The sequence below is a fragment of the Geotrypetes seraphini genome, chromosome 2 (genome assembly GCF_902459505.1).
Source record: "Geotrypetes seraphini chromosome 2, aGeoSer1.1, whole genome shotgun sequence".
Lineage (NCBI taxonomy): Eukaryota > Metazoa > Chordata > Amphibia > Gymnophiona > Dermophiidae > Geotrypetes > Geotrypetes seraphini.
In genome coordinates, this window is record NC_047085.1 from 512,734,263 (window position 1) to 512,748,220 (window position 13,958).

General features: G+C 47.4%; 1 protein-coding gene across 1 annotated transcript in view; it reads left to right on the forward strand.

The window, feature by feature from the left end:
* The first annotated feature begins 5,565 nt into the window (after nucleotides 1-5,565).
* LOC117354995 (zinc finger protein 585A-like) overlaps nucleotides 5,566-13,958 on the forward strand; it is an 83,987-nt gene continuing 75,594 nt past the window's right edge. Inside the window, exons 1-3 of the mRNA XM_033932951.1 lie at nucleotides 5,566-5,716; nucleotides 6,601-6,727; nucleotides 7,129-7,248. Of these exons, the coding sequence (XP_033788842.1) occupies nucleotides 5,693-5,716; nucleotides 6,601-6,727; nucleotides 7,129-7,248 (271 nt within the window). The 5' untranslated portion in view covers nucleotides 5,566-5,692. The remainder of the gene's footprint in view (nucleotides 5,717-6,600; nucleotides 6,728-7,128; nucleotides 7,249-13,958) is intronic.

Consider the following 13,958-nt stretch of genomic DNA (forward strand, 5'->3'; position numbering starts at 1 on the left):
CTATTGGGTCTATCCAAGTCATATGATTTCCCATTAATTTTACTTCCTTAGCAATAATGACTTAACCCATCACATGCTATTGGCATCATCTCTTGTCAGCAATAGAAGGAAGTGGACAACATGCTGACCTTGCACACATGTTCTATTCTATTGGAAATATCTTGAGCTCATCAATACATGAAGAAGGACACGGTACTACTCGAGAGGGTCCAGAGAAGAGCGACTACAATGGTTAAGGGACTGGAGGAGTTGCTGTACAGTGAGAGATTAGAGAAACTGGGCCTCTTCTCCCTTGAAAAGAGGAAACTAATTGGGGACATGATTGCAACATTCAGGATAATGAAGGGAGTAGACTTAGTAGATAAAGACAGGTTGTTCACCCTCTCCAAGGTAGAGAGAACAAGACGGCACTCTAAAGTTAAAAGGGGATAGATTCTGTACAAACGTAAGGAAGTTCTTCTTCATCCAGAGAGTGGTGGAGAGCTGGAATGCTCTTCCGGAGGCTATTATAGGGGAAATCACCCTCCAAGGATTCAAGACAAAGCTAGATAAGTTCCTGCTGAACCAGAACATACACAGGTAAGGCTAGACTCAGGGCACTGGTTTTTGACCTAAGGTCCACCGCCTGAGCGGACTGCTGGGCACGATGGACCACTGGTCTGACCCAGCAGCGGCAATTCTTATGTTCTTAATATTTGACTAGGTAAATGGAAGAAAAATGTTTTTATAAACAAATATGTTAGTGTGACTTTTAGCTCATTTTCAGAGACCTATTGTCATGGCTCCAACATCTTGTTCTAGACATTAACCCCAAATATTTTGTTCTATTAAGGAAACATATGTTCTTTAGCACTCTCCAGACTGGTACAGTTTAATCTTTACGAGTGGGTATATATCCAATCATGACCAGCAGGTGGAGACTAAAACCAAAACTGTGGAATAGTACATAAGAGGTACCTTCCCCTAGTCCTGTCAGTCTTCTTTCAGTCTCCAGCAGGTGTGAGTGAGCTGTACCCATCTCCCTTGGTAGGGCTGTTGGAATTTGTTTAGGGATCCTAGTCTCCATTTTTGTGCCGGATTGAGCTTGGGTGGGCCGCGTTTGGTGATCCGTCCAACCTCGGAAGTGTCAAACCTGGCGGATTTCGTGCTGGGTCCCTCCCCCCATTTCCTCCACCTCCCCAACATTTTTTTAGAGGTGCCTCAGCAGTGCCCCCTAAGTGAAGCAAGGCATGCTGCTTTGAGAGCCAGAGGAGTCTGTTCTGTACAAAATAAAAAATTCTAAGGTAGTGCCGGTCTGAAGGGTTGCTTTCCCTTTAAATATGCTGTAATTTACTGTATTTTTTGACTAAACGGCACTTTTCTTCTAGCTAGGTTGCGTATGGACCAATTGAGCACTTCTCAGGGAACTGGTGCACAAATTGGTCCAGACGTGTGGCACTCGCAGCCAGCCTGAACTCGGCTGTTTGGGCTGGGGCAGTGGTGGAGCTCCACCCGCAGCGGTTGCAGGTGTCCAGGACTCCCTGCCGCTAGTGCCTCACGAGTCTGAAGGGAGCAGTGAGGCAGCCCAGTCTTCCCCACTGCCTACGGAGGGATTTCCTCAGCCGCTGACGGTAAGGATAAAAAGGATTCCCTTACTGTCAGTTCGGGACTCCCTCTCAGCTGATTTTTTAACAGCTGATGCCAGCTTGCCTGTTTTAGCAGCTGGGACAGTTCAGGCTTCCCAGCCACTACATGCCCTGGAGGGGTTATTTTTGGTGGGAACTTCACCATTTTCACAGACAGGCCCCTCCATTTTGTTTGCAACCTCAGGTGACCTTCCCCCTGTATTGGAAAAACAGGGGCAGGTTTCAGCTGGGTCCCCTGCTGTGGCAAGGAGTCCCATGGGACCCCCGGGGTTTTTTCCCCCGATTTAATTTTTGCTTTGTGCAAAGCCTATTTTCAGGTGGCTGGGAGTCCCACGTGTTCCCTGGGGGTTTCGGGGAGGAGGGTTCCCTCCACATCCCCTGTGGCTTTGCCTCCCTCTTTCTCCTCCCTCATCCAAGCACCTGCAGGTGGCTTGGGATGCGGATTGGTGGTCAGAGGAGCGAGTTGGCCTGGATGAGGACCTGGACTCTTTTGAGGAATTCCAGGATCCTCTTGGGATTGCGGCGGGGCAGCAGGTTTCCCACCTTCCTGGGAAGAGGTGTCCGTGGTGCGCCTTTTTCAGAGGGATGAGCTATCAGACCTGTTTCAGCAGGTCTCCTCGGTGCTGCGTTTTGAGGAAGCACCACTGGAGACCAGTAAAGCTATTCTTATGTTCTTATGTTAAATAAACAAAGACAAAAAACTCCACAAAAAAAGTCATAAAATGACAAGCTGCAAAAATGTGGCGTGAATAATTATTATTAATTAAAATCACAGCATCTTATTCATCATTAGGACTGAACCTTCTTACTGTTGTTCTTGTACACATTAATAGGTTAAACCACATTAAGGAGCCAAAACCAAAACACAGGCTGTCACGGGCCAATTCCCGCCCAATCTCCGCCCCAGACCCCGTCTCCATAATAATACTAATTATAACCATTTTTTCCATTCATTTTTCATATACACACACAATATAATCTTATTAACACATAATGGTTAACCACAAAATTAAACTACACAAAACACACTGTATGCTTCTCAACATTCATTCCTACCAGAACACAGATAACCCCTCTGCAAATACGGGACCAAAAACTAAAAGTACTAATATATTTTTTAAAAACACCCTAAGATTCAAGAGAAAAAGGAACAAATGTATTTCTTCCTGAGCAGCAGATTAAAATGCTCAAAATTGACACACTTGAAAGTAAAACTATTCCCCCTACCTTTGTCTCCTTCCCTCCATGCTGTGCCTCCCTCCGGCGGGTGTCTAACCTTCTGGCCGGCTCCAACCTGGCCGTTTTATGCAGCCCACGGTCCGATGCCCCCAGTGTTACCTTGTGGCCAACTCCCTCCACACAGCTGTAGTGTGCATGGAGCCGCGTGCATCGGCTCCTCGTGCGTCCTGCACCTGAACCGGAAGCCTTCTCTCTGATGTTGGGCATCCTCCTGTCGGCGATTACGAGTTTAGGGGGGAGGGGGTTCCGGGGTTCCGACAGGAGGAGTTGGGCATCCTCCTGTCGGCGATTACGAGTTTGGGGGGAGGGGGTTCCGGGGTTCGGTGTTCCGATAGGAGGAGTTAGGCATCCTCCTGTCGGTGATGGGACAGGCGGCCGCGGCCGCTATACTTTATTGCAGCAGGGAGATCCCTTGCCGCGATCAGTATAGCGGCCGCGTCTACTTACAATGTAGACCAGCATTTTGCTGGCCTACATTTTAAGCGTCTCTTCCTCTACTAGGACGACGCGTAGGGCCGCCTAAGTTCGCCTAAGGCCTGTAGGCAAGCTTAGGCATCTTGCGGGTCTCCCTAGGATCCCGGAGGCGCCTTCAGACCTGCCTGGGGAGCATTTTTTTAAAAAAAACGTGCATCCCGATTGGATGATTAGACAGCTGTAGGACTTCTACAGCTGCCTAAAATCAGGACGCACTTTTGGAGAATCAGGGCCTTTATGTTGAAAAAAAATGTCTTTATAAATATCAAAAACTTATCCTTCTGGCTTCCTGATGTAGCGTAGCGACACAAAGACTGTGTTGGAGCCGTGAACTGACCTTTTCAGATAAGTGGTGTACTGTTAAACAGCTTTTCGTAGAGCCATAACATCTGCCATTCCAGTAGAAGCGAGAATCCTTGCTCCATGCAATGTGTTATGATTAAAATCCAAGCACCTTTCCAGCGACATTGTACCGCTGCTGTGGCGCCTTGCTGAAGAGCTTATGAGCACATTTAAATATCTAAAAGCCTTTAAATGTTATATGAAGATACTATTTGAGAAACTTGCCCAGTATTGATGAGAGGGATTTTTTTGTGTTTTGTTCTATTTTGAAAGTATTGCCCCCTCAAGTGGACTGTAATTTAAAATCCCCGGTCTGTTTGGATCAAAGCCATCTTTGGCATTAACTTTTAATATTCAACTTTCTTCCATTTTTCTTCTTCTTTCTCAGATCTATCTATTTTTCCACATGCACCATCCCCTTCCCCCCATCCATGTGTATCATTTCCTCCCTCTTTCTTCTCCCTTATTCCAATCTTTTCTTAAACATTTTTTCCATCTTTCTTCCCCACCCTCCCATCCCTGTGCACCATCTTCTCTCTCTCCCCCTCCTCTCCATCCCTGTGTAGCACATCCCCTCTCTCTCTCTCTGGTGGGCTGACATCTTTCTCCTCTCCTTCCCACAGTCTGGCCTTTGTTTCCTTCCCTCCTCCCCCTTTGTGATCTGGCATCTCTCTGTCCTTCTCTTCCCCCTCTCCCCTACTCTCACCTTCTTCCCTGGCATCTCTGTCCTCCCCTTCCATTTCCCTCCCCTGAAGGTCTGGTATCCTTCTTTTGTTTTCCTCCCCATCCCTGTGGTCCAGCATATAAATCACTCCTACTATGAGCCCTCATGACCTCCCCTGAATTCCTTCCTCCACAGGATCCAGTGGCAGCTGCTCTTTCACTCTTTGGGTTGTGGCAGTAAAGGTGAAGTAAATACGCTGCCTTTGCTGGTCTGGAAGCTCTCCCTCTGCTAAGGCTTCCTGCCTAAGTAGGGACATGAAGTAGTAGCAGAAGGAAAACTTCCAGTCGCAGAATCCAGTGTGTTTACCTCACTCACTCTGTCGGCGACCCGTAGAGAGGAAGAGCTTCTGCAGCAATGGATCCCAATGGGGTGGGGTGGGGTGGGGGGGGGGAATGGAAATCTGGACTACAGTGTCAACTGCCAAAAAGGTGGACCGCCATTGGCTTCAATGACTCTACTCCTCTGCCCACCAACCCAGCCGGCTGATTAAGCGTTCCCCTTAACTGTATCCATGATATCCTGTTTGTCTGTCTTATCTGTTTAGATTGTAAACTCTTTGGAGCAGGGACTGTCTTTTTCTTTGTGACTCTGTACAGCACTGCATAGGTCTGGTAGCTCTATAGAAAAAATTAAAAGTAGTAGCAGATTAAATTATTTCCAACTATCGAGTCCTCACTTTCTCTCTTTCACTGTCTACCTCCAGTATCTCACTAATCTGAACCTCCTCCACCCATCCAGCATGTGCCTTTTTTCCTTTATCCCCTCCTCCTATCCAGTATGTGCCCTCTTTCTATACCCCTCCCATCCAGCTTCTTCCCCTCTCCTCTCCACTTCCATCCATCCTTTGGGCAGGATCTGGACATGAATCGGGATCTTTCCCTGGCTCCAGGGTTTCTCTCTTGCAGGGCTGGGGGAAAGGAGAGAAGAACAGAAAAGGAGAGCGAGCACTGGAAGCTTTTAATAGGACAAAGGCCGATGACGTCACAAGGGGGAGGGCGGAGCTTCACATTTGCTAGACTCCTCCTGGAAGGGGCGGAGCTTGGACAGGCTGTGCGGGGAGGGAGGAGCCAAGGCAGGAGAATGGCAGCAACCTTCCACTACTCTCCCACCCCAGCAACTGTCTGACCAATCAGCTCTGAAAGGGGAAGAGCCAAGAAGAAACCCCTCGATTTCTAGTACCGCCCCCTTTCGTGATGCCCAACAGGAAACGAGTCTTTTCTTCTTCCTCCAATTGAGCCGAAACTTCCGGTTCCCGCTCACTGCGAGAGGCAAAGCCTGATCCTGGGAAATGGCTGCAGGAGCTTCTGCCCAGGTGGGTCTTGTTGAAAGGAGAGAGACCAACCCAGAAACCCTTCAGTGCCCAGAACCCTCCTCTGGGATTGAAATACTCTCTATCCACCCCAAAGCATCTCCCTCTGCCTCACTCAGCCCCAGCACTGGCAGCTCTTCTCAAACACAACTACCCTGGGACTGTGGGTTATGTGAAGGTCAATTCTGTACATCTGCCCTTGAGAGATACTCTGGGATTGTGTGTTAGGTGGCTGTGAACTATTTAAACCCAGAAACATCAGCCTCACTCAGCCCCAGCACTGGCAGCTCTTCTCAAACACAACTACCCTGGGACTGTGGGTTATGTGAAGGTCAATTCTGTACATCTGCCCTTGAGAGATACTCTGGGATTGTGTGTTAGGTGGCTGTGAACTATTTAAACCCAGAAACATCAGCCTCACTCAGCCCCAGCACTGGCAGCTCTTCTCAAACACAACTACCCTGGGACTGTGGGTTATGTGAAGGTCAATTCTGTACATCTGCCCTTGAGAGATACTCTGGGATTGTGTGTTAGGTGGCTGTGAACTATTTAAACCCAGAAACATCAGCCTCACTCAGCCCCAGCACTGGCAGCTCTTCTCAAACACAACTACCCTGGGACTGTGGGTTATGTGAAGGTCAATTCTGTACATCTGCCCTTGAGAGATACTCTGGGATTGTGTGTTAGGTGGCTGTGAACTATTTAAACCCAGAAACATCAGCCTCACTCAGCCCCAGCACTGGCAGCTCTTCTCAAATAGAACTGCTCTGGGAATGTAAATTAGGTACATCCAGTACATTTCCCTCCACCCCATGAGCATCAACCCTGGGAGGCCTCTTTCTGGAAGTGCTGGAAGAGGCTGAGTGTGTTTCTGGTTTCTATTTCAGATGCAGGTGAAGTTTGAGGACGTCGCTATCTCTTTCTCCCAGGAGGAGTGGGAGTATTTAAATGAAGAGCAGAAGCAGCTCTACAGGGAGGTGATGGAGGAGAACTATCAGACCCTGCTCTCACTGGGTAATGGATACATTTACATGTCTATTAGCAGTAGTGGACCATCATTATAAAGATAATTTTGATTATGTTTGTCTCGTGTGATGAACACAAACGACACCATGAGAGTCTTGCTGTCCCGCAGTGCTAGAGAATGACATGGGGACAAATTTGTCCCTGTCCTCTTAGGATCTTTCTCCATCCCTGCGAGTTCTTTCTCTGTTCCATCCTTGAAAGCTCTGTCCTCATCTGCCCAAGCCTCCAACACTTTAAAATCATAAGTTGGGAGTGCCAGCTAAACCCAGACAGACTCCCCCATCTTAAAAAAAGACATGTCCGGGTTTTCCTAGACGTTTGGTAATGCTAGGTTTATGTTACTTTTTTAAGGTATAAAATTTTAAGATAATGTAATTTTCTTACCCCAGCAACAGGTTCTCTGACCTTCACCCCTAAGATTATATCCCACATCAAACATGAGGAAGAGCCGTACATCAGGGGTGAGCCTGAATCGGAGGAAAGAGAAAGTGGGAAAAGCAGCTGCTCAGGTGAGTGCAATAATAAGTTCAAGTTCAAGTTTAAGTTTATTTAGTTCTTGATGAATCGCCTATTTCAAATTTTCTAGGCGATGTACATAATATAATAAAGCAACTTTAAACATAATATAATAAAATTCAAGTAGTAACCAACATGAAAAAAAGGAAAGGAGGTAAAGTTACAATAAGGGCACAGGAAAAAAGGGAAAAACAAAAGGTAGGGTAAATAATTTCAAGGCACACTTTGTGGATATTAATTAAAACAAAATAGATAAGATAAGTTTAGAATCTTTAAAAGCTGAAATATCTTGTTCTGATCTAATGTACTGGGGAAGGGAGTTCCACCATTGTGGACCTGCGACAGTGAACATATCTGCTCTTCTTGTTCCGATGATTTTTAAAGAAGGGACAGTTAATAAATTTAATTCGGATGAACGTAAAGATCGTTGGGGTTTGTATGGGATCAGCGATTTAGATATGAATTGTGGTTCACTAGATGTTAGGGTTTTGAAGATTAAAAACATCAGTTTGTACATAATCCTATGGTTAATTGGTAACCAATGCGCGTCTATCAGCAATGGGGATACGTGGTCAAATTTTTTGGCGTTGTAAATAAGTTTTATAGCCGTGTTTTGGACAATTTGGAGTCTCCTTTTTTCTTTTTGAGTAATGTTTAAAAATAGGGCATTACAATAGTCAATTTTTGCAATGATGAATGAGTGTATTAGGATTTTTAAAGAGGAAGGATTAAGAAATTTGGCAATGGCTCTTATCTGACGTAGTTTGAAAAAACAGTTTTTGACGATAGAGGAAACGTGTTCGTGATAAGATAAATTATCATCAAATATTACCCCGAGAATTTTAATTGAGCATTCCATACTGATAGGTAAGTTATTGAGAAGAAACGGTTTTGTAAGAGAAATATCTTTTTTCCAGTTAAATAGAATAGATTTGGTCTTATTAATATTTAGTGCTAATTTATTTGAATTCAACCAGTCATACATTTGTTCTAATTTGTGGTTTATGGAGGCGATGTCTGTGCCACTTTCGGGATCTAAAGGATGGATTAGTTGAATATCATCCGCATAGGAGAATGGAATAAAACCTATGGCCTGACAAATTTCTAATAATGGCGATAGAAAAATATTAAATAATAATGGAGATAAAATGGATCCTTGTGGGATTCCGAATGTTGAGGAAAAAGTAGTGGAATCTTCATTATTAAATCTCACAGATGAGGTACGATTGTTAAGATAAGATTTAAACCAATCTAAGACTTTGCCGTTTATTCCTTTTTCTTCTAGTCTGTTTAAGAGCAAGTCGTGATCGATGGTGTCGAAGGCGGCTGAAATATCTAAGGAAAAAAGGATTACAGATTTGTGATGGTCTAGATAGTATTGGATGTTAGAGGTTAAACCTATTAAACCTATTCTGTGCTATGATGTTTTCTAAATCCAGTTTGATGTGGGTGTAGTGCGTTTGTTTTTTCAAAGAAATCGGAAAGCTGGTTAAATATTAATTTTTCAGTGAGTTTTGCCAAAAATGGTATATTCGCAATCGGACGGTAGTTGGATAATTCATTGATGCTGATTTTGTAGTTTTTAACAATAGGAGTGATTGATGCAAACTTCCATTGTGGTGGAACTGTGGAGGTAAGTAAACTATTTTGAATGATGGACAAAATAAAAGGGCCAAAATGTGAAAAGTATTTTTTCAAATAGAAAGGTGGTATTAATTCCGATCGAGAGCTTTTTGTATTAACTTGGGAGAAGAGGGATTCAATGTCATGTAGTGAGGGGATTGTAAAATTTGAACATTTAGCTGTTGGTATGAAGATTGGTTGATCAGAGTTAGAAGTGGTGGTAGATGTACTTTGGGTAAAAGAGTTACGAATATTATTTATCTTAAGATTGAATAATAATAACAGCTTATATACCGCAATACCGTGAAGTTCTATGCGGTTTACAAAAGATTAAGCAAAGGTACAAATTGACTGACTTCAAGAGGGGAAGAGGAAAGAGAAGTAATTAGACAGGAAATTCATTGTTGAGGAGAAAAGTGATCAAAAGGATAATAAGAGGGACTGGGATAAGCACCTTCTGTAGGGGAACTGCTGAGGATGCTACCCCTTTATAGATGAGGATAAATCACTTGGACTGTAAGTGAAGGCTTAACTAGAGAATGACATGGGGACAATTTTGTCCCTGTCCCCGCAGGAACTCAATTTCCCCATCGCATCCCTGCGAGTTTTCTCACTGTCCCTGCCCCATTCCTGTAAGCCCTGCCTTAACCTCACATGCCACGAACACTTATGAATTTAAAGTGTTTGAGGCTTATACAGATGAGGATGGAGTTTGCAGGAATGGGGCAGGGACAGGAAAAGAACTCACGGGGACAGGTCAGGAAAATGAGTTTCCGTGGAGATGGGGAAAGATTTGTCCCCGTGTCTTTCTCTAGGCTTAACCTCTGGGCCACACAGTCTTAGCTCTGAAGAGGTGGAGGAAAGGAAAGATCCAGGTTGCTTTCTGTTTATCTGTAACTTCCTTCCAGCCCCAGCTCCCCATGGGTCCAAATTCTCTCCCCCAGTCCAGATCCAACACCGTCCTTCACTTGAGCTCCAGCTTTAGTGACAACCAGCACCCACCCTCGACAGATACATGATAGCAGCAGCAGCAACACCCCACCCCTTGGGTCAGCATCTCCTCCCCATTTTCCCTTGTGCCTACATTATCTGAAGGAGCCAGCTGCACCACAATGAAAAATCTTCAGAGGTCTGTTCCGAGGCCTTTCTTCTGCTGACGAGCCCCTCCTTGATATACACTTCTCCCTCCATATTCACTGTGATAGGGAATTAACAGATCCGTGAATACAGAAAAACCATTGTGAATTTGGTGAAACCGTGAATAACATGGTGGGAGACCTATCCTGTTCCTGAAGGAGCGGCAAAACATGGTGAATTAAGTGCTGGGAATCAGCAATTTTCTCTGTAAACGCTTGGAATCAGCAATTTCTCTATGCAAGTTGATGTAATTGGGGAGGGGGTGGTGGTGGTGGGGGAGTCAGCAAGCTAAAAACCGCGAATAATCGAAACCGCGAATACGAAGGGAGAAGTGTAATTTACACCCCATGCAGCTTACGACGGTTTTGAGCTTTCCTCGAGGGTCGCCGCCTTTGCTGTGGCCATGCGCTGGCTGGCGTGGCTGCGCCTGGTCGACATGGACCCCAACCTCCAGGACCGGTTGGCTAACCTTCCTTGTGTCGGTAAGGAACTCTTTGACGACACTATTGAAGCGGCTACGAAACGCTTGTCGGAGCATCAGAGGTCGTTTGCCTCCCTCGTGCGCCTGAAGCCCAAGCCGGCCGCTTCTCGTCCCCTACGGGGCACGCCTCGCCGTTACCCACAAAAGTCTACCCCGGCTTTCTCTAGGCCTCCACCTCGGTGTCAGCAAGCTCATTCGAGGGCATTGTCGAAATCTCAGCCGACAGCCCCTGCCAAGCCATCTCCGTCCTTTTGCCGGGATGCGCAGATGGGGGCTGGCCCTCTCCGCGCCTCCGTCAGGCCTTCTTCCCATCGGGGGACGCCTGCGAGCCTTTTACCCTCGTTGGGAGTCCATCACGTCGGACGCTTGGGTCCTTGGCGTGATCTCATCCGGGTACTCTCTCAACTTTCGGAAGATCCCTCCCGACATCTGAAAACCTGGCTTTTTTCTAAAATCTAACTCTCCCTCCTCTCTGACATCCTAGCTCTCTAACTTTCTTCTTCCATCCGATCTTCATCTAACTCTTTCCCTGGAGTTCCTTTCTCATTACAATCCCTGTAAACTGTGCCGAGCTCCACGACCGTGGAGATGGCGTGGTATAAAAACCTAAGGTTTAGTTTAGTTTAGTTTAGCCCTCCGAGCGCTTGTCCCCCCAATTGGGCGCAGTTGCCCCTCCTCTCAGAGGCTCGAGACCTTCTTTGCCTGCGGGCGGTGGAAGTGGTCCCCCCCTGCCAACGGGGGCAAGGGTTTTACTCCCGTTACTTCCTGGTACCGAAGAAGACGGGAGACCTGCGCCCGATTCTGGACCTGAGACGCCTCAACAAGTTTCTGGTAAGGGAAAAGTTTTGAATGCTTTCCCTTCCGATTCTTTACCATCTGCTTGACGAGGGCGATTGGCTCTGCTCCCTCGATCCGAAGGAGGCCTACACACATGTCCCGGTGCATCCCGCTTATCGCAGATTCCTGTGATTTCAGGTGGGAGACCTACATCTACAATATCGGGTCCTCCCCTTTGGACTGGCCTCGTCTCCTCGGGTATTCACAAAGTGTCTCGTGGTGGTCGCAGCAGCCTTGCGCTCCCAGGGTCTTCAAGTATTCCCCTACCTGGACAACTGGCTGATCAAGGCTCTGTCCAGGGAAGGGGTTATCTCAGCGACCCGACAGACTATTATTTACCTTCAAGGTCTGGGGTTCGAGGTAAACTTCCCGAAATCACAGCTGTGCCCCTCTCAGTCCTTACAGTTCATCGGGGCCGTGCTGGACACGGTTCGCCTCCGTTCCTTCCTCCCCCCTCCGCGTCTAGAGGCGTTAGTAAGTCTGAGTCGAAGGATTTCGCTGCTGACCTCGGTATCAGCACGGCAGATGATGACTCTTCTAGGCCACATGGCCTCTACCGTCCACGTCATACCCTTCGCCCGTTTCCACCTGAGGATTCCTCAATGGACCCTGGCCTCTCAATGGCGTCAGGACCGGGACCCGATCGATCGTCCCGTGACAGTTACTCCTTCCTTGCAAAGATCGCTCCGTTGGTGGACCGACTCTTCGAATCTTTCCAGCGGTTTACTATTTCTTGCCCCTCCACACCACAAGGTCCTCACCACGGACTTGTCGGAGTACGCTTGGGGGGCTCATCTGGATGGTCTAAGCACTCAGGGAATGTGATCAGCAGAGGATCGTCGCTGTCACATCAACGTGCTGGAGCTTCGGGCCATCTATCTCGCCGCAGTGGTTTTTCAACATCTGCTTCACGACCAGGTGGTTCTCGTCCGTACAGACAGCCAGGTGGCAATGTATTATGTCAACAAACAAGGTGAGACAGGGTCCTGGTCCCTCTGTCAGGAAGCTCTCCGTCTCTGGGAGTGGGCGGTGTCCCACAACATCTTCCTTCGAGCAGTTTACATACAAGGGGAGCGAAATTGTCTGGCGGACAGGCTCAGTCGCCTCCTCCAGCCGCACAAATGGTCCCTGCATTCTCAGGTCTTGCGACAAGTGTTCGACAGGTGGGGGACGCCGCAGATAGATCTGTTCGCCTCCCCCCTCAATCACAAACTGCCTCTTTTGTTCCCGGATGTACTCCCCGGACCGTCTCGAGGCCGAAGCCTTCCTCCTGGATTGGGAAGGGTGGTTCCTGTACGCGTTTCCGCCTTTCCCTCTGATTCTGCGGACGCTGGTCCATCTCAAATCGGTGCAGGCCACTCTGATCTTGATTGCTCCTCGGTGGCCTCACCAGCCTTGGTTTTCCCTACTACTTCAACTCAGTGTCAGGGAACCTCTGCTTCTGCCTGTGTTTCCCTCTCTGCTATCTCAGAGTCGGGGTTCACTGTTACATCCCAGTCTTCAGTCTCTTCATCTGACTGCTTGGTTTCTCTCCCCCTGACCTCTCTCCCTGTATCTCAGTCGGTCAGGGAGGTATTGGAGGCTTCTCGGAAAGTCTCGACTAGACTCTGCTATTCTCAGAAGTGGACTAGATTTTCGTCCTGGTGCTCCTCTCACCGCCAGGACCCGGTGTCGGTCCCTGTGTCTTTGGTTCTGGAGTATCTGCTTCATTTATCTCATTCTGGCCTGAAGACAAATTCCATTCGTGTACATCTTAGTGCGATTGCTGCCTTCCATCATCACCTGGATGGGAAGGCTCTTTCACTCCATCCCTTGGTCTCTCGCTTCATGAGGGGTCTTTTGAATGTTCATCCTCCTCTCAAACCTCCCCCTGTGGTTTGGGATCTTAATGTTGTCCTGGCTCAACTTATGAAACCTCCGTTTGAGCCTCTGGATAAATGTCATCTTAAGTTTCTCACTTGGAAGGTGATTTTCCTGCTTGCCCTCACTTCCGCTCGGCGGGTTAGTGAGCTGCAGGCGCTGGTGGCGGACCCGCCTTTCACGGTATTCCATCATGACAAGGTGGTTCTCCGCACTCATCCTAAGTTTTTGCCTAAGGTGGTGTCTGATTTCCATCTCAATCAGTCCATTGTTTTGCCGGTGTTCTTTCCCAAGCCCCACTCTCACCCTGGAGAGGTGGCGCTCCACACTCTTGACTGTAAGAGAGCGTTGGCCTTTTACCTTCAACGCACTCAGTCTCATCGGACAGTTCCACAATTGTTTTTGTCCTTCGACCCTAATCGGTTGGGTCGCCCAGTTTCCAAGTGCACCTTGTCCAACTGGTTGGCTGCTTGTATTTCTTTTTGCTACGCTCAGGCTGGTCTCGCGCTGCATGATCGAGTAACGGGACATAAGGTCCGAGCGATGGCAGCATCTGTAGCTTTCCTCCGGTCCACGCCTATTGAGGAAATTTGCAAGGCTGCCACGTGGTCTTCGGTTCATACTTTCACCTCTTACTACTATCTGGATACATTGTCCAGGAGCGATGGCCGTTTTGGCCAATCGGTATTACGTAATCTGTTTTCTTTAATTGCCAACTTCCCTCCATCCCTTTGCAGTTAGCTTGGAGGTCACCCACATGTGAGA